This window comes from Prunus persica, chromosome G1 (assembly GCF_000346465.2).
Source record: "Prunus persica cultivar Lovell chromosome G1, Prunus_persica_NCBIv2, whole genome shotgun sequence".
In the NCBI taxonomy this organism is placed as follows: domain Eukaryota; kingdom Viridiplantae; phylum Streptophyta; class Magnoliopsida; order Rosales; family Rosaceae; genus Prunus; species Prunus persica.
The window spans coordinates 35,933,137-35,959,242 of record NC_034009.1 but is presented as its reverse complement, the minus strand read 5'-3'; the positions used below and the strand labels follow the sequence as shown (position 1 = coordinate 35,959,242).

General features: G+C 38.5%; 5 protein-coding genes across 9 annotated transcripts; all 5 read right to left on the bottom strand.

The window, feature by feature from the left end:
* Positions 660-2,624, bottom strand: LOC18792628 (GATA transcription factor 21). Of its 2 annotated transcripts, XM_020560111.1 has the most exons (4): positions 2,429-2,624; positions 2,144-2,398; positions 1,367-1,828; positions 660-1,211 (listed from the first exon to the last, which is right to left on the bottom strand). In XM_020560111.1, the coding sequence occupies exons 2-4, from the start codon at positions 2,363-2,365 to the stop codon at positions 882-884; spliced, it is 1,014 nt and encodes a 337-aa protein (XP_020415700.1). In that variant the 5' UTR covers positions 2,366-2,398; positions 2,429-2,624; the 3' UTR covers positions 660-881. The 2 variants fall into 2 exon arrangements, with proteins under 2 accessions (XP_020415700.1, XP_020415698.1); XM_020560109.1 differs by lacking the exon at positions 2,429-2,624 and having other exon boundaries at positions 2,144-2,422.
* On the bottom strand, positions 6,632-7,675 carry LOC18789792. Its single transcript, XM_007226218.2, has one exon. The coding sequence runs from the start codon at positions 7,579-7,581 to the stop codon at positions 7,075-7,077; it is 507 nt and encodes a 168-aa protein (XP_007226280.1). The 5' UTR covers positions 7,582-7,675; the 3' UTR covers positions 6,632-7,074.
* LOC18789534 (probable beta-1,3-galactosyltransferase 12) lies at positions 8,211-11,612 on the bottom strand. The gene is made up of 7 exons (XM_007223288.2): positions 10,885-11,612; positions 10,454-10,606; positions 10,275-10,357; positions 10,089-10,188; positions 9,886-9,999; positions 9,410-9,552; positions 8,211-8,695 (listed from the first exon to the last, which is right to left on the bottom strand). The coding sequence occupies exons 1-7, from the start codon at positions 11,307-11,309 to the stop codon at positions 8,607-8,609; spliced, it is 1,107 nt and encodes a 368-aa protein (XP_007223350.1). The 5' UTR covers positions 11,310-11,612; the 3' UTR covers positions 8,211-8,606.
* LOC18793576 (zinc transporter 4, chloroplastic) lies at positions 12,654-15,524 on the bottom strand. 2 transcript variants are annotated; one of them, XM_020554640.1, is made up of 4 exons: positions 15,057-15,524; positions 14,921-14,978; positions 14,076-14,800; positions 12,654-13,292 (listed from the first exon to the last, which is right to left on the bottom strand). In XM_020554640.1, the coding sequence occupies exons 1-4, from the start codon at positions 15,069-15,071 to the stop codon at positions 12,837-12,839; spliced, it is 1,254 nt and encodes a 417-aa protein (XP_020410229.1). In that variant the 5' UTR covers positions 15,072-15,524; the 3' UTR covers positions 12,654-12,836. The 2 variants fall into 2 exon arrangements, with proteins under 2 accessions (XP_020410229.1, XP_007223082.1); XM_007223020.2 differs by having other exon boundaries at positions 14,076-14,786; positions 15,057-15,518.
* LOC18789634 (disease resistance protein TAO1) lies at positions 18,312-24,242 on the bottom strand. 3 transcript variants are annotated; one of them, XM_007227172.2, is made up of 6 exons: positions 23,333-24,242; positions 21,699-22,818; positions 21,165-21,443; positions 20,228-21,028; positions 19,167-20,117; positions 18,312-19,039 (listed from the first exon to the last, which is right to left on the bottom strand). In XM_007227172.2, the coding sequence occupies exons 1-6, from the start codon at positions 23,926-23,928 to the stop codon at positions 18,386-18,388; spliced, it is 4,401 nt and encodes a 1,466-aa protein (XP_007227234.1). In that variant the 5' UTR covers positions 23,929-24,242; the 3' UTR covers positions 18,312-18,385. The 3 variants fall into 3 exon arrangements, with proteins under 3 accessions (XP_007227234.1, XP_020411151.1, XP_020411152.1); XM_020555562.1 differs by having other exon boundaries at positions 19,167-19,829; XM_020555563.1 differs by lacking the exon at positions 19,167-20,117.

The window sequence follows — 26,106 nt, the reverse complement described above, 5'->3', positions numbered from 1 at the left end:
AAATAAAACAACTAGTGATTTCATATACGAACTTTCATAACACCGTAGTAGTGTGTGTGTATGAGAAACCCACATCTCTATAGTTTAGATTTTCGCTTGTACTATAAATAAAAAACCAGCTACTGTATTTGCCAAAATGGGAATTTTATTTTTCGGATATGGTAAAAACATTATACCAATTTAAATCTAATTAAAAATTAAAATGTCAATATTTATGACAGTCAAAGTAAGTAATACAGTTATTCAAAATGTAATCCATTGGATCTAAAAGAATAATTTAGGAATTTTTTTAAATCTTATTTTGTTTTGTGATCATAATTATATATGAATTTAATATGAAGGTTACAAGAAGGACATTCAAGATATAATTGTCAAATATCTGCAAAGAAAGATATGGAAGGAGGTCATTATCAAAATGTAGGCCCAGTTGAGAGTTTCATAACCGGAAGAGGCTACAATGAGGAGTTTAAAGTGAGGAAGCTATTTGAGGAGGCCAATTTCACCATTAACAAATGTAAAGAAATCATAAAAAACAAACATTTTAAATATTTTAATGATATGATTGGTCTCCTCAAATAGCCTCCTCACTATATAATCTTCAATCATGGGCTCAAAACTGACCAGAGCTCTCATAACCTGTCATTCATGGGCCCAAGTTATCTCAATCAAATTATGTGTAACAATAAATAAAAATATAATAAATTACAGTTACAGTTTCTGCAAATCAAGGAACCCTTTGGATTTTATTAATTCAAGCTAAACTAGCAACCAAAACCACATAAAAAATGGAAAATGAAAAAATAAAAAGAAATCCTCCTACTTAAAAAGACGAGGTAAAAACAAAAATGGTGTAATGGAAATAATTATGACAAAGCTCAAGATCAAGAGTGATTATTGATTAGGCCACAAGAGAGTTCCATTAATAGCATTGCAGCTTCAGCAACATCCTGAGGAAACACTCGTTGAAAATCCAAAGCCTTGAAACAAATCTTCTTCTTGTTATTGTGAGATATTGATGCATTGTCGGTGATGACGAGCTTGCTGATCTTGTTCTTATGGCTGCCCCGCGATTTCTTCTCCTTGGCCACCTTACCCTTTGGAGATGAAGTGTCGGCGCTGCCAACAGCAAACCGGTTTGCAGCCGCAGCCGCAGCCTCTGCCATGGCTCGTCTCGCTTTCCTCTGCCGAATGCCACATGCATTGCACAGTGACTGCACCAAACACATAAATACACAAATTAAAACCTTAAATTTAAGAACATTGTATTTAGCTTATAAACATACGCTTATATTGTTCAATTTGGATCATGTTAATTATTGTGTAAATGTGTGGTTCATATTCACGGTAAATATATGTAGATATTTACCTTGGGACCGAGAGGGCCGCTCCTCCAAAGTGGGGTTGAGTTGGTGTGACAATCAGAACAAACCCTAACAGTCGCAGTGTTGTTGCCATTACTGGAAAAGCTGGTTTCGCTAATTTCTCGAGGCTGAGCATGAATTTGGAATTTATGCTCAGAAATCTCAGCTGGTATATGATCAGTGGTACCAGGTGGGAGATCAGGGTTGTTGCTGGTCATCTTTTGCATCAACCTCATCTTGGAGGACATCCACTTCACTGACTTTGGCCTTGTGATATAATTACTACTTCTACCTTCCTCTTCTCCTCCTCCTTCTCCTCCAATATTATTGGTCTCTCTTTCATGATCACCACATCTGGACAATCTGCGGTCCTTGTCGCTTATGGCGTCCACCACATGAGCTTGAACTAAAGAAGATGATGGGGATGCTTGATCGTAACTTGTTCCACAATCCCAAATGTTCTTATCCTGAGATCAGAAAATTTGAAATTAGATATAATCAAGTGAAAATCAAGGGTTTTCAATAAACATCAAATCTTAGTTATAAAACGCAGCTATTTATGGAGTCTGAATTAGTAAGAAAACCCATCAAATCAATTAATTATGAGAACATCAGGTCACAAAGTATCAGGAAATTATACAAGTTTCATTATATATGGACATGTGTCAAAGAGAGAAGAATCACTTAAGGGAGGATCAAGAGCCATAACAAATAAAATTTCAATAAAAAAATAAACGAGGAAGATATATAATTTGATTTATGTACGTTGGTTTCTTAATTACCTTGTGATGATATAGTTGTGATTGATGATGAGCAAGAGAAGTAAAAGTAGTCCCAGGTGTTTGATCTTGCAAGGAGTCGAAGAAAGTAGGAAATGGGAAAGACGTACATGAAGCAGCTTCATCATAGGGTGGTGATATAAAGAGCTTTAGGCGTTGATCTTCTGCTTGCTCCACCATGGAGAAAGGAGAGGATGCTGGGTTCAGATACACTGGTGTCATCATGGAGAAGAGAGAGAGAGAGAGAGAGAGAGAGAGAGAGAGAGAGAGAGAGAGAGAGAGAGAGAGAGAGAGAGAGAGAGATCACAGATAGAGAGATCACAGAGAGATCTAGAGAAAGAGAGAGAGAGAGAGAGAGAGAGAGAGAGAGAGGTTAAATGGGTGCTGTTTTGTCCAGCAAAGGAGGAGAGAGAGATAGGGTAAGGCTGATCAAAAGGGCCTGATACTCAGAGGACTCTTATAAGAGAGAAAAGGGCAAGAAGAAAAAAGAAGAGAGCCCTAAAATAAAAGCCATTCACGTGACCTTATGTCCAGATAGCAGCTATCAAAACAAGAGCTGCTACAAAATGACAAATTTAAACGAGGTGTTGAAAGCTACTACTCACAATTCTACTCACTCGACAGTATACATGTATGACACCCCCCTATTATTATTTTTATATTAGTTAATTCAAAAACTTTATCAAATACATACATACAACAGGCCATAGAATATATCATTTAAAATACATATAATTTATTTTGTGTGTGTGTGTGTGGGGTGTGGTGCATTTTAGGGTTTAAGGGTTTACATATATATGCACACTCATCACTGGCTTTTTGGGTTTGATGAGTTGAGAGTATAAATTTTCACATCGATTCTGAATGTGAAATTTACATCGCATAACAAAAATATAGAATTTTAGAAATTATTCCTTTTTTTTTATTCTGCCAAATTGATAATGAATATATGGAGAGACCAATTCTACAATAGGTGTGGATTTATATGTATCTCAACATTTCCAAATCGAGCGGTACGATTTTAAAAGAAAAATTGATGAGAAAAATGAAATCTAGAAAACAGTGCAGATATATGTAGGAAGAGATGGCTATGGAATGGAATTTGGATAGCCTAAGCAGATGGAGGGCGTCTCCCATCCTTAATGTTGCCAAAGAGTCATCAAATGCTGGTACAGGCTTGAGACAGTGACGACCTCTTAGTCCCCCACACCCTTCGATTTGCTCTGATATTTTCATCTCTTTTTTTTTTTTTTTTTTTACCATGTACGTACTTTTTATCCTTTCATATATTTGTTTACATGCAAGTCTCTTCATTTTGCTTATCTTTGTGGCTTTTTCTAATTTCCTAACCTAGAATGCCCAAAGAGAGTGGCCAAAATATCATGACCTGTATGCTCTGCTTCAGTTAATGATGAGGGCTAGTTTTTTATACTCATTCTTGCAGTCTCACAGGATTTTTCCATTAATGTTCTTGTCTGCTTCTTATTTTCAGACAAAAATCTTTGCTATCTTGACCACTTGATGTTACTTAATTTATTAATTTCTTTTTTACAGTTTAATAATATATTCCAGGAAGAGAAACCCTCTTTTCTGTTTTTGCTTACACATGAACCAGTAAATTTTGTTCACCAATACTAGCAAGCAGTAAAAAAAACTCCACACCCACACACAGGGACAAAAACAGAAACTACCCCCCGAGCCAAGCTAGATCTTGGTCACAGGATAAGAGATGCAGGAAATCCAGAAGATATGTTAAATTTAACTTGGTTAATTAATTATACATATGGACAATGCATACATGGTTAACAAAGACAGTAAAAAAAAACAGAAGAAGGGGAAAACCCATTGCTGCATGCGTGGCAGGCATCTGAGCCACTTTATCAAATCACATAACCCATGAAATATCTGATCCCATCTTATATCATTAAGAAGATCGAAGACAAAAAAAGTTCTAACTCGAATCCTAAACCATGATTCTGAGATACCTAATCAACATCAATAAGTGACCACGATCACAAACAAATGCTAACTTGGGTTTGGCACAACCTGAAGAAAAATCAACACGTTGACAACCTGAAGAGAGATATCTCTCGACCAAGAAAGATTGATTGAAGGCCAGATAAATGTGCATACGTAATTTCATTTTATTTGGGTTTTTTTTTTTTTTTTTTTTTTTTTGAGAGATGAAGAAAGATGCTACGTATGATGAGTTGTGTGAGCAAGTCCGGGGCACGAATGTTTGAAGTTGATTGGTGGATTATTTTTGTCACCATATTGCTGCATCTATAACGTGTAGCTCACTCAATGTAATATTTAGCATGCAACAAAATCTGCCGGATCATTTCGTGCCATCGTGTAGTTATCAAAATCTTGGTTTAATTTCGAATTGAGTGGCCAAATTTTGATTTTGAGCTACATGACAGTTTGTCTGTCGTCATTGGTGTTGGTGGTGGCATCGCTCTGTTGGCTTAAACTGTGTGGTGGTGGTGGTAGTAGCTGATCAAAGGACAAAACAAAACTTTCATCTCCAACCTCATATTTCGTTATCTTTACAAATGTACAACGAAAATCAATTAATCTTCATTTTGTGTTTTCACACTACATATTGTACATATATTCGGAAAGAGAAGAATCGAACACGTAACTTTAAATCTAGAGTTAAACGTTCTTATCTACTTGAGATATTGCCTCGGTAACACCAACTTGGAATTGCAAATGGGTTGAGTGTAAAGTGCAGTATGATCTTTTCAGAATCGGCCTCAGAGTCTAAAAAAGAATTGGGCTATCAGCAAATAGTGCACAAACGTTCGCGTTTTTGGGCTTGGAAATCTGGACTCTCAAGCCCAGGAACCATAAGATAATTCACAAATAAAGAAAGAAATGTTCTCGAGTTGAGGAATGAGTTGAAGCTTGAACCATAATGAGAAATAGTACGGAATGATCTGGCATGATTACCACGATCAAGGACCATAATGGTTACTGGTGAGCATGGCAGTTGCTTCTTTAAATTCTTTTGCTCTTGAGATCTAAACATGGAAAAAATAATAATAATTACCCAAGAAAAAAAAAGGAAAAAAAAGCATGGTGAGACCAACTCTGGTCTAGGCCTCTGTGGCCCTAAGACAAATGCTTTCTTATTATAGGACCCCCTCCCTCTTCAACCCTAAGAACCTAAAACCAGAAACAAGTGAAGATGATGATGGTCCTGGACCTAAAACAGAGAGTGACCACTAGCTCTAGAGAGTCTTAGACTCTGGACCAACCAAATAAGGTGCTTTTGGTAATTTCCAAAGCTTTCTCTACATTTCCAGAATTTTACATCACAAGGCTCAGAGAAAAAGTGACAAATTTTTTATAAAAAAGTCAAGTAATTGATGGTTCAAGCAGTGTTACACCTAAGTATAAGGTCTTCTAATAAGAAAGACTTCGTCGTGATTGGTTGTGTACAACTAATTACATTTAAGACGGAACCGATTATATTTAAAATTTTCTCACAAGACAAAAGGCATTAAATTGATACCTTCAAGACCAAGGCATAATTAGTGGTATTTATTTTTTTTCCAACCTGGAGATTAAAATCTAAAACTTATAGTGGAAGTTTACTAAATATCTCTTATCCAAATGGGATCATGGAAGAGATATTAAATTATTTTGGAGGGTAGCTTTGGTTCAGTTTTTCAGAGTGAAAAAATTGATCCAAGTGGTACACATGAAGGTACTGTAGTCTGCAGTCAGAGCAGAAAATGACCAAATATTTCATCAGTTTCTGATTCAACTTCAAACAGAGTTCTTATTCTCACACAAACAAAATCTTAAAACAGAACACTTGCTGATACAAAAATTCAAACTCAAACTCAGTGTCCCATTTTTTTTAAAAAAAAATGTATGACTAAAAATTAAATTTCAGAGATGGTCAATTGGACTGTGGTCCAAGTTCCAATTCTTGAAAAGCACTCAAAGCACTCACATACCTTGTAAAGACACTCAGGCATGCATGCATAAGAAAAAAGAAAATGGACAGAAATAGCAAAGATTCTCTTGTTTGAAGACTGCAACACCAAAAGCCTAAGAAAGCCAAACTGGGGGGCTGTGGCTAGCTTCATTGGATTCATATTGATGGTGCAGAAACAGAGTAAATTCAGAGGTTTATGCATCTTGCAATTTATGTTTGTGGACACATCTTTGGCAGCAGTTAGGTGGCTATGTACTTGTCCTGTCAACATGAATTTAAAAGAAGCTACCAGTATCATGGTAGAGAGACTACTTTTTTTATGAGCACTTAATAAATTACTTTTGTTTTCATCTCTGTTTTTGGCTTACAACTAGTGCAGATTCTGCAAACAATTGGCTTCATCAGATGAAGAAGTAAATGGCTTTCAATTTTACCAACAAGAATTGTCATTTCGGTTCATCTACCCCCCTAGCTATAAACTAGTTTTCAGTACTTTTTTTGTTTTTACTTTTACCCAGATGAATGTAATGTTGGGCTGAACTTTGCCAACCCATTAAACAGCATGCAGGATTGATCAATCCCATGAAAATAACGTAGTGATGGGTTATAATTTCTGAAGCCACTTGCTTAATTACACAAAAGCAAAATTAAAGCAGTGGAGGGTGTGATTAAAATGATGATTTTTTTTATTTTTTTTTGGGGGGGTGCTCTTTTGGCTGCTCATTTCATGAACACTAGAAGAAGAGGATGATACCAAGACCAGCAAGAGAGGAAAAGAAAAAGAAAAAGAAAATAAATTAAAGTTGGGGTTTAGACATCAGATTCATAATTTCACCCACAATATTCATATCACCCATGAAAAACAGGAGTCTTGAAGCTTCTTCCTTTCCTACACCTCAATCACCTCCTCTTCTCTCTTCCTCTTTTTAACTATTTGATTATATGTACGGACATCTACAACAAAATCAGACATCATTGATCATCAGAACCATGGATCAAGATCCACTGGGGCCCACGTATTCATCACTCTCTCAAACCATTCATCATCAACAGCCTCCCCTGCATCGCAGCAGTCCATCACTCCCTTCCCAACCACCAACCCATTATTAGTATTACCACCGCATTCACTCCACGCCCCAACCCCATTCTCAGGCGAAAACCCCCCATTATTCCCGGTGGGACCCACGAACTTGACGCCGGCCATCACCGTCGACGCCGAGTCGGAAACCGACGCCCCGCAGCTCTCGCTCTTCCCGTTCCCGACCACCAGCGACGGCGTCGGAAAACTTGCCGCCGGTGACGACGGCTTGGTAGTGTTCGTCGCCGGAGTTGGCGTTATCTCCTTGTAGAGCTCTTGCATGACCTCCTCTATCAACTCTTCTTCGATGGGCATGTCCGGCGAGAGTTGGTCAATGAGCTCCGGGAAGTTTCCGGCCATTTCATCGGAGATGGAAGTTTCCGGCGAAGGAGACTTTGGGCCAGCTTCCATGCTGTCTGACTCTGACGAGAGTGAAAACAGAGCAAGCGAACTGCAGAGGAGACAACAGGGGAGAGTGTGTGTGTGTGTGAAGGAGCGAAGACAAGTGGATATAAATGGGGTTGAAAAGTAGGCGCCACGCTGGTATGGTTGTGCCACGTAGGATGGATGGGACAGGGGTGATGACGTAGGAATATTTATGTCGTAGCGAAGTGGTAACTGAAACCGAGGAATCAAAGCTGACGATTAGTACAGCCAAAAGTACTGCCTGTGTAGTCAGATTTAGCAAGATGGCTCGTGTGTTCTGTGCTGCTCAGCTGTATCGCTGCTCGTGCTTACGACCGTTGACTGTCTTATTGACCTATTTGTAAGCGGATCCGACGGTCAGTGTTGGAGGTATTTGTCCGACTTGGAACACTGGTGGTGGATCTCATATTTAAAGGAGAGGACTGCCTCGGCAAACACAACTTTGACAACATGGACGAGATTGCCCTCCCACACACAGCTGTGCATTACTATGAGCAAGTCAAGTTTTTGTCTTTTTAAAGAAGCTGGATTAGGGGTCATGGTTTGATCAATACAGCAAGTGCCAGTGTGTTTGTTGTTTGAGCAGGGCAGTAACCTTCTGGTTTGGAGATAAATTGTTAAAACGGGAATTTCATTCACATAACATCACAATTAAAAAATACACTGTAATTAGGCTAAACACAACACCAAACCTATCAGTCTTCAAATTAATCCATGTCCTTTGCACTAATACTGGTACCGTATATTCATTGTATTCTTGTATGTACTGTACATACTCACTGACAAGGAAGATTGCCTAAGATGGAGACTCTCTGGAAAAATCTCAGTTTATAATACATTGATTGTACAGCAAGAACCGATGAATGGATAAATAACGTTGAGAGCAAGTTCTTCATTGGCGGTTTCAGAAGAATGCTTCTTCTCTTTCAAGAAACAACATATTGTTTAACTGAACCAGCTGATCATCCTGCATAACTGGCATTTGGAGTTGCATTGTATGCGATAGCTCACTATCTGTCGTCGGGACGAAGAGTTGGACTTTTGGAGCACATACCCATTGCATGAAGCTCTTTCAGCCTACTAGCTGGGTTGCACAAACCTAAAAGTTTTCAAGAGTTTCTCACATCAGAGCAACTTACAGATAATCACCCTTTTTAAAACATTGCCTCTTATAAATAACACAGTACAAGAAGCTATAGTTGAAAATGATCTGTTCAAAACTATCGGGAACATTATTATTTTAAACAATCACATTCTTTTGCAAATAAGACATCCGGTGCTTTTTATTTTCTATGTCTACAATTCAAGTTCTGGTATTACTTATCACACAGACCAGGTCAGATCAAGTGATCTAGGTATATTTTATTTGAAAGGAAGACACTGACTAATGATCCTCTTTGAAGAGCATCTACACAGATCAAGTCATACATTGTTCAGGGTTAAAGTATTAAACTAATCTATGACTCGACAAATGCAATGCCAAAGGGTATGGACTATTCCATAAAAAGAAGGGTCATCCTTGCCTAGCTTGAAAGTGCTTTTATTCTTGAACTCAACCAATAATTTTCGTACATGTCGTATTGATATGCAGAACATAAGAATATGGTCTTATAAAAAATTAGCATAAAAAGAAATATTGCACCAGATTGTCATTCAAAAGATAACATAAGCCTTCGCCATCTACATTACAATACCACAAATAAATCAATGGTCTTTCAAATGTGCAGTATATAGCTAACCAGGAATTTTCTTCACAATTATATTGTGACAGATAACGTAATCATGTAACAATATTATGTTTTGGATAAAGTACCTGAACATTTTGGGATGTCCCACACTGCGATGGATGCAGGTGTGCAACGAGGGTCACATAATGCCCGATTATCCTCATGGTTGACATTCATAGCAAGCATCCACGACCCAATCGTAACGTCCTCATTGCTAAACATTCTCAAACTGAAAAATAGAAAATACATATATCAAGCAAAGGGACATCTATAGGAAACGAAATAACAGCTTAAGAACCTCTCCAAATGAGAAGCCCAAATTTTTTCAAGAAGAGTTCTGTAGATAGCAAAACCTTTACATGAATACAATAAAACAGAACAACGATGATAACAGAACAAAGTGGATTGAAGGAGCAAGGTAGATTCATATTTTACAAAAACTAAAGCCTGAGTCATGTTTCACATAAATGGAGGTTCAAAAAATTAAATATATTGGCAAAAGTCATAATTGAAAGAAACAATGACTAACATAAAGAAATCAAATACAGAACAGGTGGCTGACCTGTTATTTCTAGCAATTGCCAATGATGCTACCACTTCTGCAGACAGAACATATATAGGACCATAAGCATGCCGAAAGTATTCATTCCCAATTAGATGTCCTGATTTCTCATACCTGAATAATAAATGGATGGATGATCAGAAAAAAAGAATAAATTGATCACAAAGGTAAAAGCTCTGATTACAATTTGAAAACCCACATACCATTTCATTTTAGGGTCAGTGATTACTGGTCCTTTCTTCATGCATCCAATGTAGGTTTGTGAATGTGTTCGCTCCTTGGCTAGAAGTGTTGCTAGTCGATCTGACAAATTAAGAAAATATCACTAAATTCTAATGTACTCATATTCACAGATTAATGAAAGCATAAAGTCTGGCATTACAGTATACCTGGACGCAAATAAATGTCGTCATCTGCTTTGACATAGTAATCTGCTTCAAAAAGTTGAAATGCTGCTTTGAAAAATGCCAACCTACAAAATAGCGTGAGAAACCAATATGACATAAACTGCCAAGAACATAAAGCCATCAACATGACAAATAGTTCAATAAAAACCGATGACTCTTACGTTTTCCATGGAAGGTTCAAATACTCTTCATTGACATCAATAACCAGAAAGTCTCTGTACTTATCTATCTCTTTCTGAACCCCCGCCATCTTCTTTGCATCTTTAGATCTCCCAATAACAAACCTAAAAGCTAAACCAGTAGCTTGTTCCAATCTACAAGAGAATGGTAGGAAAAAAAAACTATTAAAACCCCAACAAAAAGAACAACAGGGCATTTTCATCAAAGCCAGATTGTTGATCTTAATCTAGCTGAGCTGATAAACATCATAGCTAAGCTAACAAAGATCAACATCTGCAACTCATCATGTTAGGCAAACCCAGAAGTGATATCAAACAAGTGCATTGTATAACAATATACAAAGACAATATGATCAAAACCAACATCAGATATAAGAATTTAGGAACTTCACTGCACAAAAACAGAAATTTACCTCAAAAGGCCATCTGGGTCAGAAGGAAACCACGTCCTCCGCAAAGCCGCACGGCGATCAGCTGAGCCGAACCCGGTCTGAATTCCGACGAACCCAAGAAGCTTAGGCCGATCAACCAAGCCACCATTCTTATCACCGAGCTGCCGAGAGGTCGAAAGAGAGTAGAATGCCCGGAAGGTGTCTTCCGATTTGCCGCATCGAAAAACGGGAATGGGCGTTGGGCGACGGAGGGCGGTGATGGCGAAGATGGTTCCGGCGAGGCCGATGAAGAGGGAGACGAGTGAAAAGACGATAATGGGCAGGGGAGAGCGCGTGGGGACAGGGGCAGAATTGGGTTTTAGGGGCTTGAGGAGCTTGGAAGAGTAAGAGGGGGAGGTGGCGGTGGTGGTTGGGAGAGAAGATTGGCGGTGGAAAAAGAGTGGCATTTTGGTGAAATTATGGAGTGAAAGTTGGAATGTTATACCAGTTTCTCTCTCTCCTCAGACTCTGCAGTGAGCTATATCTCAGGGTCAGGGACGAAGAGAAAGAGTGACACTCAAGTCTCTCATGATCTCATCTACTCAAATGCAAAGTCTGAAGCTTTGCTTTGGGTGGAGATAGAGAGCTTAAAGAGGTTGGAAGTTACCATTATACTCGTCCCTTTCAGTTTCACTTCGCTTTCTTTATTTTTTGGGTTTAAAAAAAAAAAAAAAAATTTTTCTTCCTAGTCAGTTTTGGGTTTATCATTACGAGCCTCTCTGCACGCGCTTCCGCGCTTACAAGAGGTTTTTTAAAAAAAATAAGTAAATTTATTTTAGAATTAAAAAAGATAATAGGTAGTTGTGTTCTATAAAAATAAGATCCATTATCTGCTTTTTCTTTTTCTTTTAATTTTTTTAAATATAAAAAAGTGTGAATTTACCATATTATCCTCCACCTGTTAATTTTTTTATATATATAGATTAATTGTAGGCTTATTATCACAAAACGTCTCAAAAGTTTACGAAACTATCAGATTGCATCTTTAATGTTTTTTTGTGTCATTCGTGGTCCTCAAGGTTAATATGCATAATTACAAATAGTCCCTGTCGTTAGGTTCCGTTAAAAACTCCATTAATTTTCTGAGGTTCACGCACCTATAACAAATGGTTCTTATGACATTTTTAAAATTTTTTAAATTTAAAATAATGGAGTTTTTAAAAAATAATTTATAATTTATAAATTTTAAAAATGAAAAAACTAAAGGTTTAGAGTTCATAAATGGTCCTCAAGATTAAAATCCTTCTATAAATGGTTTTTTCATTTATAAATAATTTTAAAAAGAAAACCAAAATTTTATGAATTTTAAATAAAAAAATTCGTAGAGACCATTTGTGATAGGTGTGTGAACCTTAGGGATGTTTTGTAATATATATGTATGCTACGTTAGCAAACGAACGGAGTTTTTTACGGAACCTAACAGCATGGACCATTTGTGATTGAACATACTAACCTTGAGGATCATGAGTGACACAAAAAAACTTTAAGGATACAATATGATAGTTTCGTAAACCTTAGGGACGTTTTGTAATAATAAGCCTTAACTCTTATCATTTTTGGGTTTTGCATTATTAACTCTAATCAGTTTTGGGTTTTGTATTTTTTAATTCTAATCAGTTTTTGGTTCAAGAATATCTTTAGATTTGTGAGACAATTCATATTGAAAGTTGAGTGACACAAGGTATTTTTTGGGTTTTGCATCAGATCATCACAGCCACATTGTTTTGTTTTCTTGTCTTTCAGCAAAGAAATGGGTGAAAAGGGTATTGGAGATTTTATAAAATATATTGGAGCCATCCCAATCTAAAAGACAACAACTTGTCAACTACTCTCTTAACAACCAAGTGGAAAGAATTTGATTTTCCCTTGTATTTACTAGTACTACTAAACAATGAACATAAAACACCAGAAAAATAGAAAAGGGGGAAAGAAAATCAAGCCCAAATTGCAAGCAAGGACATCAATCCAGCTCCAACAAAGAGACAGCAATAAGATACAACTTGGAGCCTAAAATTGCAGCTCATCCTCTTACTCAAGAAATCAGCAGCAATGAGGTCCACCAAGGCCATGTACACCAGAATGCCAGCAGACAGGGAATCCAAGATGCCTTCAGTTATCAAAGCTCCTGGGCTGTATGGGTTGTAAAATGAAGAAATGGCCGTCCCAACGCCGATCCCGAGGGGAGTTGTGATGGCAAAAAAACAGGCCATGATAGTTGCTGAGAGGGTCTTGATCTGGGCTTGAGATATGCAGCCTCCAAGTGCAAAGCCTTCAAAGAACTGGTGGAAGGAGAGTGCTGCAACTAAGGGTCTTATGGTGCATGGGCTCTGTGAAACTCCCAGAGATAGGCCGATGATGACAGAATGTGATACAATCCCAAGTTCCAAAATCTGCACACACACACACCAAAACAAAACAAAAAAGCTAAAATAATCAGTATACCAGTAAACTAAAAATTTGGGCTCATTACTTTCGTATTTCAGGACAGAATAATCCCCAATTTTTTATATCTCAGCTTACCACATGCTATGCGAAAAAACAGAGGAATTTTTTTAAAAGAAATAAGTCCAATCTGGACTGACCAGGCCCTTCCATGAGGATGGCATCTGCATGGAAAAGTTTAATGTGTTTTTAAATTTTAACGAGCCTAACATTTAATTCGAGATCAGTTTTTATTTTTAACTCCTTTTTTTCCCCTCTTGAGTCTTCTTAAGGTTGGTGACATAGAAGACTAAAACGCAAATGTAGGTTACATTAGTTGGTCAAGAAAGTGTGTCCGTCCCTATCACCCAACCTATTTTAATAATTTAGAATATTGCCATTGTTAAAAAAAAAAACCTAATAACATTTCCAAATCCATTAACCACAAGGGGTAAAGGGTCCACCTTTTAGTTCATATATTGACCATCCAAGAATGGAATATGATCATGAGTGGGCGCCACTGGACGAAGATTAGTAGGCTCTAGGGTAAATTAACGTGACACGTGGCAACATGATACACACTTTTTACCTACTGGGCAAAGTATGCTAAGAAAACTCCACAAGCCAAAAAGCGGAACAAAGACGCATTCTTTTCTGGGCCGCACTTCAATAGCAATAATTAACGCGCAGACAACGACGTACCGAACCGCAAATTACAAAGGAGTCTTTGGCGGTAAATAAAAGGAAAGTACCTGAGAAACGACGACGTGCCGAACACCACTATCCTCGTCAGCACCACCGAACCCGTGAGAATGCCCGTGCCCGTGATCGTGCCCGTGTTCAAGTTCGGGTTCCCGCGCCACGTGGCCGTCACACGCGGCCTGCCCATGCGGGTGGCTGTGTCTATGGTGCGCCGCGTGCGCATGCATTCCCACAATGTGCATCCCACCGCCTTCCTCTTCCCCAAACACCTTCCCATTCCGATCCTTTTGGGGCTGCCCAGGACCCACGCCCGCCTCAATTTCCGGTACATCCGACCCGACCCGGACCTGGTCCTCGATGGGCCGGGCCAGCCCCTGTTTCCTCTCGTAATACTGCGTCCCCACAAAGTCAACGAGCAACGTGGCAAGCGAGGCCATCATGGCGAAAAAGCCCGAGAACGGAAACTTGGCCCACGGGAATTCGGGTAAACACGGGTTGTTCAACGCGTCCGACCCGCCATTAAGCATGTGCACGAACCCGGTCGCGAGAATGACGCCGGCCGCAAAGGCTTTGGCCGCGACAAAGAGGCTGCTGTCGGTCCGGAGAAACCGGCGGTTTTTTCCTACGAGGGGAATGGCGACCCCGACGACTCCGGCGATGAGAATCGAAGCGACGGCGATTAGTTTGAGGACGAGCGCCGATGACTCATCGCGGCAGGCGGCCTCGAGCTCGGAGCTCTCGCAGCTCGTGTTGGCCATGGACTGCAAAAGCGACTCTTTTTTTGAGCGCCCAAAAAAAAAGCAGAATTTGAAGAAACAGATTTTAGAAAAAGGAGACTTTTTTCGTTATTGGTATTTGTTTTCAATTTCATTTATTATCACAGAAGCGAGATTACCTTTGAAAAACCGAGCTTTTTCTCGGAAACCAGAATACCAGAGCAGGGGCAAAAGATCCTACACAAAACGCAGCGTTTTAATCAGAGAATCGAATCGTAGAGAAATGGAAATTCATGCGTGTGCGAGAGAGCGAACCTCGATGAATAACATGGGGATGTGGTTTTTTTTTTTGGTGGTTTATATAAAATTTCCACCGAAATTGCTTGATCTGGAAAACGCGAATCTCGATTTGATAGTTTTGATGGGGGAAGAGACGAATTTCAATTTGGGGGATGTCTTGATGTTGTTGGGAGAAGCAGAGCACAGAAACAGACACATAATATACAGAGGGATGGAGAGAGAGAGAAAGAGATGGAAGAAGCAAATTGGGAGGGAGGAGGACGGGCATTAGGAGAGAGTGTCGACATATTTTGACGAAAGCTCGCGTGCGCGAAGAGAGGCAAAGGCTTCAACTTCGACCTTTTGCTTCACAATGAGCGCGAGAGTGTCGACACTCGGTGCTCATTTTTGGATTTTAATAATTTAGATTGCGTACAAAGAAAAAACTTTTTCTGCTTTTATTTTGATTCTATTATATGCAGTAAAGACATATATAGCACGTTTGGGAAAGAGATGGAGAATATATATCATTCAATTCATAGACTTTTAGTAACTGATTCATACATTGTAATGTGAGATTTACATGTTTTTGTATTTTTTTTAGTTCCGTGCGATTAATAAAACGCAGAATGAAATCAAGAATCAAAATTATTCCAATTTGTTTAATAACGACCTCATCTCACAACTTGAATTGAACTTAAAACCCAAATTGAAATGGAAGTATTTTCATTTTGGTAATTGATGAAGGAATCAAATACTTACAGTGTTTTAGCTTTGGAGAATTGTTGCTAGTTGACATTTGATTAGACTGAAAAGAAGTGCATGGTTCAGACGTAACCAAAATCTCACCTCACCCTTTCTTTTTCAATCAAAAAATTGACAACGTAAATCAATGCCTATCATGAGTAATAGATTCTGAATTTGTACTTCTAAAGAATATGCATTTGATTCTGAGTTTATGCTTCTAAAGAATATGCATTTGCGTACATTATAATATTATCGTATATGATATTTGAACTCATAAGTTAATGTTTTTCTGTTCAATAATTTTATAACAAAGTTGCCTATGCACGAGATTCTTCTATTTTTAAGTTGAAGCCTGCTAGTGCCTACCGCCACTGCCTGACCCAAAAATATTCCATTTTTCCTTTTACAAGAAGAAAGACAAAGCTAAACTGAGGTGAGAAGCCAATATGTTCTCAGTGGACATGTGACGTATTCAGTAAAACACTGCTGATGATGACATGGTCACATGGTGACCACCAGAACTTGGCCTCGCCTCAAGCATGAAACAGGCGCCGCGCTTTTGGTACCAAATATTTTATGGTAAGATCAGTTCAAAACTTTCCTGGTCTTGATGTGATTTTGATTTATGATAAACTTTAGAAAAGCAAAATTGTTTGAATATGCCATGCAAACTTTTCCTCTGTTTCTTACATTACATGACAATGTGTGATCAACATGGAGTTAGGGTGCATCAATCAAACCCCTCTTCATCATCATTATTTCGAAGTCTTCTCCTTCTATTTGCTTTGTCCAGATGAGGGAATATCTAAAAGACAATGCCCTCCCCAGCTTTGAAATACCAGTTCCTCCATCCCTTGCAAAACACAAGGGACCCAATGGCAACTCCAAGGCCAACAATATATCCAATTTCAACACTTAGAACATCCCAATCAATCTGATCATGGCCAGAATTTGGAACACGCTTTCCATTGGACATTGGGGGTGGTGAAAACCCTGCAGCTATGTTGTCAAAGGGGGCCCCCGTAAATCCTTGTTTCCCTTGAAGGAAGATTTTGGCAATGTTGAAAACTGAGTGCTGTGTGGGATCCTGCCAACCAAGTGATTGTTTGAGAGATTGAAGAACGAGAGGAAAGTGAACTTGGCAAACTCTGCTGGAGTTTGCCTGCTCAGGCTGTTCACTAAGAGATCTGATGACTCGAGTTTTCGCATGTTACTTAACGATGGTGAGATTGCACCTGTGAAAGCATTGTTGGACAAGTTGAGGATGTACAATGATTTGAATCCTCCTATCTCCTCAGGTATTTGTCCACTGAATTTGTTGCACAAGAAGTTGATCGCAGTGAAGATAGTTAAAATCTTTACTAATAAAACCATCTCCATGTCTTTGCTCACAACTGTTATTGAATCCTGATAATTAATATCATCTAATCCATCCACATCGAGAAGGTGGTTGATTTCTGAGGGGGATTACCTTGGTTTGCCAGCATTGCCGGCCGTGTTCTCAAAGATCTTCCTGGTATTTCCCCATTGAAATTGTTGTGAGCTAAGTCTATGATTTGAAGCATTGGCCAGGTGCCATGGGTCTCCAGCCGTCCGATGTGTCCATAAAATTGGGATTTGTCCCTGAAGCTGGTTGGAATGAAGTTCAAGCAAGCTTAGAGCAGAAGTGAGGTTTGGTAAAGGACCTTCTAAACTTACCAGGGAGTTGCCTGAAATGTTTAAGTCTTCAAGAAGATTGAGCCTCCAAATCCAGTTTGGCACCTTACCATGAATTTGGTTCCCTGAAAGGTCTAAGTAGGATAATCTGTATTGATTTCTCAAGAAGTCAGGAAATGTTCTCAAGTTGGTAGAAGTTAATTTCAGTTGATCCATTTGAGGCAAGGAGTAATATGAGAAATTGAGACCATTATGATCGAAAAAACAAGCTATTGTATGGAGGTTTTAGGGGAGTTTTGATGATAGGATCAGATTACCGAAGAGGTTAATAGGAAGTTTTGATATGTAATTATTTTCTGCTGTATGATATTTCCTTATGCCTTTGCCTCTCTCTCTCTCTCTCTCTCTCTCTCTCTTCCCCCTGTAATGTTATCCTGATTGTTCAATGAAAACATATACCAGGGTCCAGGATCAATCAGATAGGTGTTTACACAAGAGCCATGCCCTGCCCTGCCATGCCAACCCTAGTAGATTCTCGTTGGCGGAGGTTTAAGGACACTGAACAGATTGGATCCAGATCATTGGCAGCAGCAAGCAACTAGTGTTCTGTAACAGAAAATGATGAGTAATATATTGTAGGTTACACAAAGAGCCACAAGAAGGTGATGACTGGTCAATTGTTACATTCTTTTTGTTTCTGATATAACTGTCAAAGGGATTTGCGTCTTCTTTGCAAGTGAAAGAAAAGAGAGAATTTTTCGACCAAAAAAAGAAAAGAGAGAATTTGGCTCCTGGCAATGTATAGAATTCAATTCAAGGTTGCGGCGCTTTCCTCTCCAGATGACATGCGTGCTGAAGTTTTCCATTGCAATTGAAAGAATTTAGAGCAAAGAAAAAAAAAAGAAGGAAAATTCAATCTTAAATCATTCCCATCAACTCAAATCTTTGGTAACTAACCACAATCAACGTAGGTGGGAAAAGGAAAAACAATTGAAAAAAAGATTAAACAAAAAACTTTTAAGACGCGCTAAACAACCCTCCACTGCTAATGGTTCATCTACAGCATTCGATTGATTAGTGGGAACAGATGTGTCACGGCTCCATCCTGCCCCATCAGCAACTCCCCGGGAAAAAATCCGATTTGTTTCCAAATCATACAAATGAGGATCAGGATTACGCATATTTTCCTTCATGAGTTTGTCCCATTCTAGATAAACCCCCGTCTTCTTCACTCTCACAAAATCAACCAGAGGCCTTACTAGAATGGAGATCTTGTCTCTGCCTTGCAAACGGAGCACATCGTTTGACAATTGTCCCTGCCAAAGATAATGGTCTTCTGGTTCTCTTGAAGTTTTTACTGAGGCAAATGCTAGCCTTGCGTGCAAAGCAGTTTGTTTGGTAAGATTTTTAACTGTAATGCGAACAGGACCTTGAGAATCTTCAAGCTCTGGGTAGTCTGAAGAGTAAAGGAAGCATATAGTCAACCCTTTTAAATCACGACCAGCAGGAACTTCAAAGTAGACTTGATTGTCCACATCATCAACCAACTCGAACCACTCAGGAATATCATAAATTCCATTCAGAAAAATTCCACCATATCCGCAAGAACTCCATCCCTATTTATACCATGTAGAGCCAGATTTGTATAATCATTACATTCTTATCTATGCATGTGCATATACATTTGCGTCTGTGTGTGTGTGTGTGAGAGAGAGAGAGAGAGAGAGAGAGAGAGAGACTGACCTGTAGGATGTTCTTCCTAAAATCAGCAGTGAGATTGGTGCAGCCTTCCATATGAATCCTTGTCATGGAGTTTAATGACTTATCCAAACCTGGAATCTCAGTGAGTTTGAGCGAGTCATTTAGATACAGTTCTCTCATATACGACATTTTTGAAAAATCTGGCATCGTTTCCAATCCTGTGCAGCCAGATGCTTTTAGAACTTTCAAACTTGTTGGTAAATCTGGGATTGCACAAAGATGTATGCAGTCATTTAAACACAAATTTTGAAGATTTGAAAAACCACCGGGGCCTAGAATTAGGCTATGAAAATCATTGCCTCTAAGATCTAAACCTGTTAAGGAAATTACGCAACTGAGATCCTTATGAAAATCATTGTTGCAGTCTTCGAGATATGTGAGTTCTGAAAAGTGTTCTGATTCTGTTATGCCATTATCATTTTTGAGATCAATGTCATCTGAGATATCATGGCTTGGTCCTGCCTTTTGAGATGGGCGACGTTGATACCCACAAAGATCGTATTCAGTCATATTTTCGTTCATAAATTTGTCCCATACCAGGCTAACACCTGTTTTCTTCACCTTCACACAATTATCTTGAGGCATTATCTGAATTGAGACTTGATTACCGTCTTGCAATTTGAGCTCGTCGTTTGATAACTGTCCCTGCCAAACATAATGATTTCCAAGTTTACAGTCATATTGTTCTGCTATATCTGTGATCCAGGCTTCAAAATCAGTACACTGGGTCAAGTTTGTAATGCTAATGACAACAGGAATTTCATTGTCCAAGTCTGAAGAGTAAACGAAGGACAAAGTTAACCCTTTAAAATTACGACCAACACTTTGGGGAACATTGAAATCCAAAATATTATTCTCATGGACACTGTCGAACCAATCAGGAATATCATCTCCATCCAGAACAATGCCACCATATCCGCAAGAAGTCCATCCCTATACCATGTAGGGTCAAATTTGTAGAAGAAACACATTCCTATGCACGCATATGTACGTACGTGTGTGTGTGTGGTAGATAGAGAAAGATGAGAGATAGAAGGATTAACCTGTAGGATGTTCTTCCTAAAATCAGCAGTGAGATTCATGCAACTTTCCATATGAATCCGTGTCATGGAATTTAAGGACTTATCCAGGCCTGGAATCTCAGTGAGTTTGTAAGAACCACTTAGATACAATTCTCTCATATTTGACATTTCTGAAAAATCTGGCATTTTTTCCAATCCTGTGCAGCCAGCTGCTTTCAGAACTTTCAAATTTGTTGGTAAATCTGGGATTGCACGAAGATTTAAGCAGTCGTCTAACGATAAAATTTCAAGCTTTGAAAGACCACTGAGGCTTGGTAGGCTATGAAAGTCATTGTCTGCAAGATCTAAATTTTCTAAGGAAATTAGTCTCCAGAGATCCCTAGGGATAGCATCCTCGGTTAGACCAAGATTAGTTGATGGCGACCTTGTCACCTCACATACTGATAAAATTTCCAAGTTCTTCAATTTTACTATGGAAGATGGTATTTGTCTTATGGCTGTGTTATCTGCTTCCAGAGTTTTCAATGATATCATGTCCCCTAAGCCATCAGCCAAGTTTTCAAATCTTGAACAACCATTAAGTAGAAGAGTTTCAATAGACTTGGAATTATAGAAATTCAGTGGAAGATCCTCTAGCATGTTGCAGTCTTGAAGATTCACCACAGAAAGTCTTCCAAGATCCCCTATGGATGAGTGAACCTCAGACAAACTCGTACAGTCTTCCAATATCAATTCCTTGAGACATGAGAGTTTTGAAAGGTCTGGTGATTTCATTAGGCAATGGGAATGACTGAGATTAATGATTTTCAACTTCTCAAGAAACTGTTACACAAAACCAAAATTAAAATCCAAAAGGAAGGTCTGATACAAACATTAATGCAAAATGAAGAGAGAGTAAACATAGTGTATGTATAGAACAAGATAGAAAGAGCCAACAACTAGGTTGAGATTATTATACCTTGCAATCCTTCCAAACTATTTTGAGTTTGCTATACTGCAAGTCTAAAGCAACTAGTTTCGGTTGATTAGGGAAGTCATCTGGTATGGAGTCTAAAGGGAATCCATGCCAGCACAACCATGTTAGCTTTTTGGGGAAGATATTGTACTCTCCAGTGAGCTCTACATTGTTGAAGTGGAGTAATCTCAGTTTTTTCATATTGGTAAATGTTGCTGCACTGAAACTAGCCTTGTCAGAGCTTTGCAAATCTAGAGCAAGTCCTTCAATTGCTTCAGTTCCCTGTTAAGAGTAGTACCAAGTAAGAAAAGGGTCTTTTGCATATGAAACATGATGTACAAACATGAAAGTCCATGTATGTTAGGACCTATAGTTTGTGTTGGCAATCAAAGCACATATTTGTGTTACTTTGATCTTAATGCATATATAAAGAAATGGAAAACGAAACCGAAGTAGAGCATTTATTTTATTATAGACACGGGATACATATGCTTCTCTTGCATGATGCATTCTAAAACTTACTGGGAAAGGACTTACAGATTCATCTCTCAATACATCTGTTACATCTTCGTGATTCCACAATCTACTAAATTTTTTAGGGTCATCACGGCCGGATTTTTCACGAACGATCTCTCTTCCCATCTCTCTAAGCAAATCATGCATCATCAACTCGTTTTCCTCACTAACATCTACAAGGCACCGTTCAATGAGGATAGGGATTCCTAGCGTTGCAGAAAAGCCACTTCCATCTAATATTTGTGTGACATAGTCCAGGTCCATTCCAATAAAGAAACAAGATATATCAAGGAATATATCTCTGTCTGTATGGCTAGGTAGCCCGTCAAAGCTTATTCTGAGTATTTTTGTAATTGTTTCATGAGGACTTCTTTCCAATCTCTCCAATTGGCTTTCCCACTCTGATGTGGTTCTTTTATTCAGAAAAGACCCCAAAACTTCTAGTGCTAGTGGCAAACCTTGACAGTAATGAATTACACGTTTTGAGAGGTCAAGATATTCCTGATCAGGATAATCTCTTTTGAAGGCATGCCAACTAAAGAGCTCTATAGCTTCTTCCTCATCCATTTGTTCAGCGGGATATGTGCTATCCACTTCAACTTGCTCTAGCAATTGTTGATCTCTTGTTGTTATAATAATCCGGCTTCCAGGTCCAAACCAATCACGATCTCTAGCTATTGCTTTTACTTGCTGTATTGAAGCTACATCGTCGATTATGACAAGTGCTCTTTTACAACGAAGTCTTTCTTGTATCATAGTGATCCCTAAATCCACAGAACCAACCTTTATCGCCTCCTTGCTTTTCAAGATATCATTTAGAAGTTTTTCTTGCAAACCAACCAGACCATTAATGGCTTGGTTTGCAATTACCTCCCTCACGTTTGCAAGGAAACTCCTACCTTCAAAGCTACGTTCAAACTTGTTATAAATGGCTTTGGCAAGCGTTGTTTTTCCAATGCCGCCCATCCCCCAAATACCAATCATGCGAACATCTTTAGAACCTGATTCAATGTCTAACTGATCACTCAAATCCCACAACCGAGAAGTAATTCCAACTGGGTGTTCGATGTCTAATTTGTATTTGCTGTGCAACTGTTTATTAACCTCCCCAATAATTTTCTTGATAAGCTCTGCTTCATGCCTGCCAATTAAACACAGAAGCAAAACTACGAATCATTCATTAGGCAACAAACTACAAATTTATAATCCTATCTGTAATTACTAAAGAACCTGTGCAACCTCAATTATCTAAGTTTAGATCAGAGAGGTTCATTCAATTGAGGACAGAGTTCATCACGACCAGTGCTGCAATTATTGATCAACAAAGGTATGATTAGATCACAGCCTTGTAGAATCAAAATGTTTTCTTCTTATATGACGAGGGGAGGCCCTGGCCACAAGCAGTCAAGGTAGTCGCCTAGGGCCCTCAATTATTATAATACTTATATGTAGGTACCTATATTATTATTTTTTTAAATCACATTAATATAGATATAGAGGGAGAATGACTCATTTAGGATGTTCGCCTAGGACCTCCAAAACGTAGGATCGCCGCGCATATGCATATCACTAGTCATCCTTGATATGATGGAAAAAGAAAAGGGATAGATGGTTGTCAAGTAAGGAGATGATAATCGAAGAAAATTAGTAATTACCCATTGTAAGTATTTTTAAGATCTTCCCCACACAAATCTGCAGCTTGAGTGAGAGCATTTCTCCACTGCTCTACCTTTTCTCTCTCAAGTTTACCTTCACAGATGCCCGCTTCATGTTTCTCAAATGCTTCTGCAAAACTACCAGTTTGTTTCCGGACATCTGAAGCATCAACATTATAGAATAATGGAATAACCTTTTGCCCCAATTTTTCTCTACACTCCATGATCTTCACCAGCTCATCAAGACACCAACTGGAATCGGCATACCCCTTGGAGAAGACAATTATGGAGATCATGGACCCGTCGATTGCCTGCTCCAGTTGGGTTTTTATAAATTCCGTTCTTCTTAATTCTTTGTCATCAAGAAAGGCGTTGATACCGGCATCAGAGAATGCAGCTTGGAGGTGGCCCGCGAAGCCCTTGCGTATGTCTTCCCCTCTAAAGCTCAAGAACACTTGGTACATCCAACTTTTTGAGGAGGAGGATGAAGAGGAGGCATTGATACCTGCATCAGAAAATGCGGTGTTAAGGTTGCCGGTGAAGCCCTTGCGTGCGTCTTCACCTCCAAAGCTCAACAAACTCGGAACTTCCAACATATTGATAAGGAGGATGGTGAGGATGAAGAGGAGTCTTTATGGGCTTTCTTGGCATCCATTAATTGACACTGCAGAACTATCGGACAGTGGTTTCATAATTTTTTTTTTTCTTTCTGGGCAGTGGTTTGTGTGTTGCAACTAGATGAATAAAAGTATTGAAATACAGTCAAGGTCCTCAAACGTTTCAGTAGACAAAAGCAAAAGTTCGCAAGCGGAGAGAGAGAGAGAGAGAATATCTTTTTGGAAGAAGAAGTTCCCAAGCGGGGCCGCTTTCTGTGGCGTCTGGCTACACGATCTGCTGGACGGCAAAGATTGAAGGTCCGGAAAGTGCAAGGACAAGGAGGTAAGTGAGAATAATTCTAATCAAAAAAGAAAAAGGGAAAAAAAGAAGAAAGACACGTCACAAAAAGCAATGAACTGAGTTGAATAACAATTCCACATGTACCAGCCACGAATTATTTTAAGAAATTTTTGTATATTCTGAGTACAGCATATGGCTTGTGTACCATAAAATATATATATATATATTAGTTTCTTGGCATACGCTGCCAATTGGTTTCTTTTTTATTTTATATTTTATTTTTAAAATTAAGAAAAAATAACATGAGTAGTTATGTTCCATAAAAATATGACTTATTATCTGATTTTGTTTTTGTTTTTATTTTTTATATGAAAAAATATGAATTTATCATATTATCCTCATTTAATTAATAATTTCAATTATTAATATTTGAATTAACCAATGGCATTTTTTGGTATTTTGAATGTTTCACCAAATATGTGAAAATATTTTATTTTATTTTTATGTCTTATGTTGTTTGAAGAAAGTAAAAGGATCTCAAGCCCTCTTAAATTAAAAATAAACTTGGTTATTGGCCCTTCCAAATTGTTGAAAGACAAATCAAGGGCGCCTAATCGGTAAGAAGAGACATTAGAAAATTCGTAGATTTGATGAGAGAACTTATTGTTGGAAAGGGCAACTAATTCCAGCAATGGAATGCCTCCATCAGTGGCGGATCTACGTTGGGACAAGAGGGGTCGGACGACCCCTTGGAAGGCTGGAAATTTGGCAAGGGAGTCCATGAAAGTCCCCTTGGACAGCTGCTGGAAGCCCCCTTGTATGCACACAATGTGCTCGACGAAATGCCCCAACGAAATGTCCTGCGCAGCTGCGCTGCGCGTAATTTTTTTTTTAAAACCAGCCTTGCCAAACGACGTCGTTTGGTCAAGGCTCAGTCAAATTTTTTTTTAATTGACCTGGCCTCAAAACGACGTTGTTTTGGGCCAGGTTTTAAAATTTAAAAAAAAAAAAAAACAGAACAGCACACACGCACAGCAGCTCTGCACAGATTCATTTTCTCCAAACCTTTCATTCCCAATTCCACAGCCCCTCTTCCCATCCTCTCAAACCCTAACCTCCCAACCTCCCAACCTTGGACAACCTCCATCAACTCGTCACCGATGGCCCAGTGCCGATCACCACCACCTTCTACCGCCGTCCGCCGCCCATTTTTTAAACTACAAGTAAGTAAGCATGGAAAATCTGATATTAATAATTATAGTGATAATATATATTGTTGATATTGATATTTTTTTTATGTAATGAAATTTATGGATATGAATCATATTGATTGATTGAGTTTATGCTTGATTGAGTTTATGCTTGAAATTTATGGATATGAATCATATTGATATTTTTTTTATGTAATTAAATTTATGGATATGAATCATAGTGATAATCATATTAATGTAGATTGATTGAGTTTATGCTTGATTGATAATATGAATTGATTGGGTATATTAAATATTGATTGTTATTTGATATGATAATTTGGTATATTGAATATTGATTGATATGGGTTTAGGGAGTATATTGAATATTGAGAGTGGGTTATTGAAATTTTCATATTCATATGATAATTTGGATAAAAATTAATGATTGATTGAATTAATTGATTTGTAGATTTATGGAACGATTCTTTAAAAGAAAATTATCTACGGATAGTTCTTCTCTGTCTAATCCGGGTAGTTCAAATGCAAGACCAATTGAAGTAGATGAGATCTTAGCTAATCTTCAAGCAGACCCTGGACTAAGAACTCGAATGGCGGATTATAGTCCTAATATTAGGGATGAGATCCGAAGAGCATATCTACAAAAGGGACCTTGTCAACCTAGAA

Coding starts and splice junctions, on each gene's coding strand:
- LOC18792628 (XM_020560111.1), bottom strand. CDS start 2,365: ATGATGACACCAGTGTATCTGAACCCAGCATCCTCTCCTTTCTCCATG. Junction 1,829..2,143: donor CACAACTATATCATCACAAG/GTAATTAAGAAA, acceptor TTCTGATCTCAG/GATAAGAACATTTGGGATTG. Junction 1,212..1,366: donor GCGGCCCTCTCGGTCCCAAG/GTAAATATCTAC, acceptor TGTTTGGTGCAG/TCACTGTGCAATGCATGTGG.
- LOC18789792 (XM_007226218.2), bottom strand. CDS start 7,581: ATGGAAGCTGGCCCAAAGTCTCCTTCGCCGGAAACTTCCATCTCCGAT.
- LOC18789534 (XM_007223288.2), bottom strand. CDS start 11,309: ATGCCACTCTTTTTCCACCGCCAATCTTCTCTCCCAACCACCACCGCC. Junction 10,189..10,274: donor CGACATTTATTTGCGTCCAG/GTATACTGTAAT, acceptor TTAATTTGTCAG/ATCGACTAGCAACACTTCTA. Junction 8,696..9,409: donor GGACATCCCAAAATGTTCAG/GTACTTTATCCA, acceptor GAAAACTTTTAG/GTTTGTGCAACCCAGCTAGT.
- LOC18793576 (XM_020554640.1), bottom strand. Junction 14,801..14,920: donor AAAAGCTCGGTTTTTCAAAG/GTAATCTCGCTT, acceptor GCTCAAAAAAAG/AGTCGCTTTTGCAGTCCATG. Junction 13,293..14,075: donor GGCACGTCGTCGTTTCTCAG/GTACTTTCCTTT, acceptor GTGTGTGTGCAG/ATTTTGGAACTTGGGATTGT.
- LOC18789634 (XM_007227172.2), bottom strand. CDS start 23,928: ATGTTGGAAGTTCCGAGTTTGTTGAGCTTTGGAGGTGAAGACGCACGC. Junction 22,819..23,332: donor CTTAAAAATACTTACAATGG/GTAATTACTAAT, acceptor TTTAATTGGCAG/GCATGAAGCAGAGCTTATCA. Junction 19,040..19,166: donor TTAGGAAGAACATCCTACAG/GTCAGTCTCTCT, acceptor TGGTATAAATAG/GGATGGAGTTCTTGCGGATA.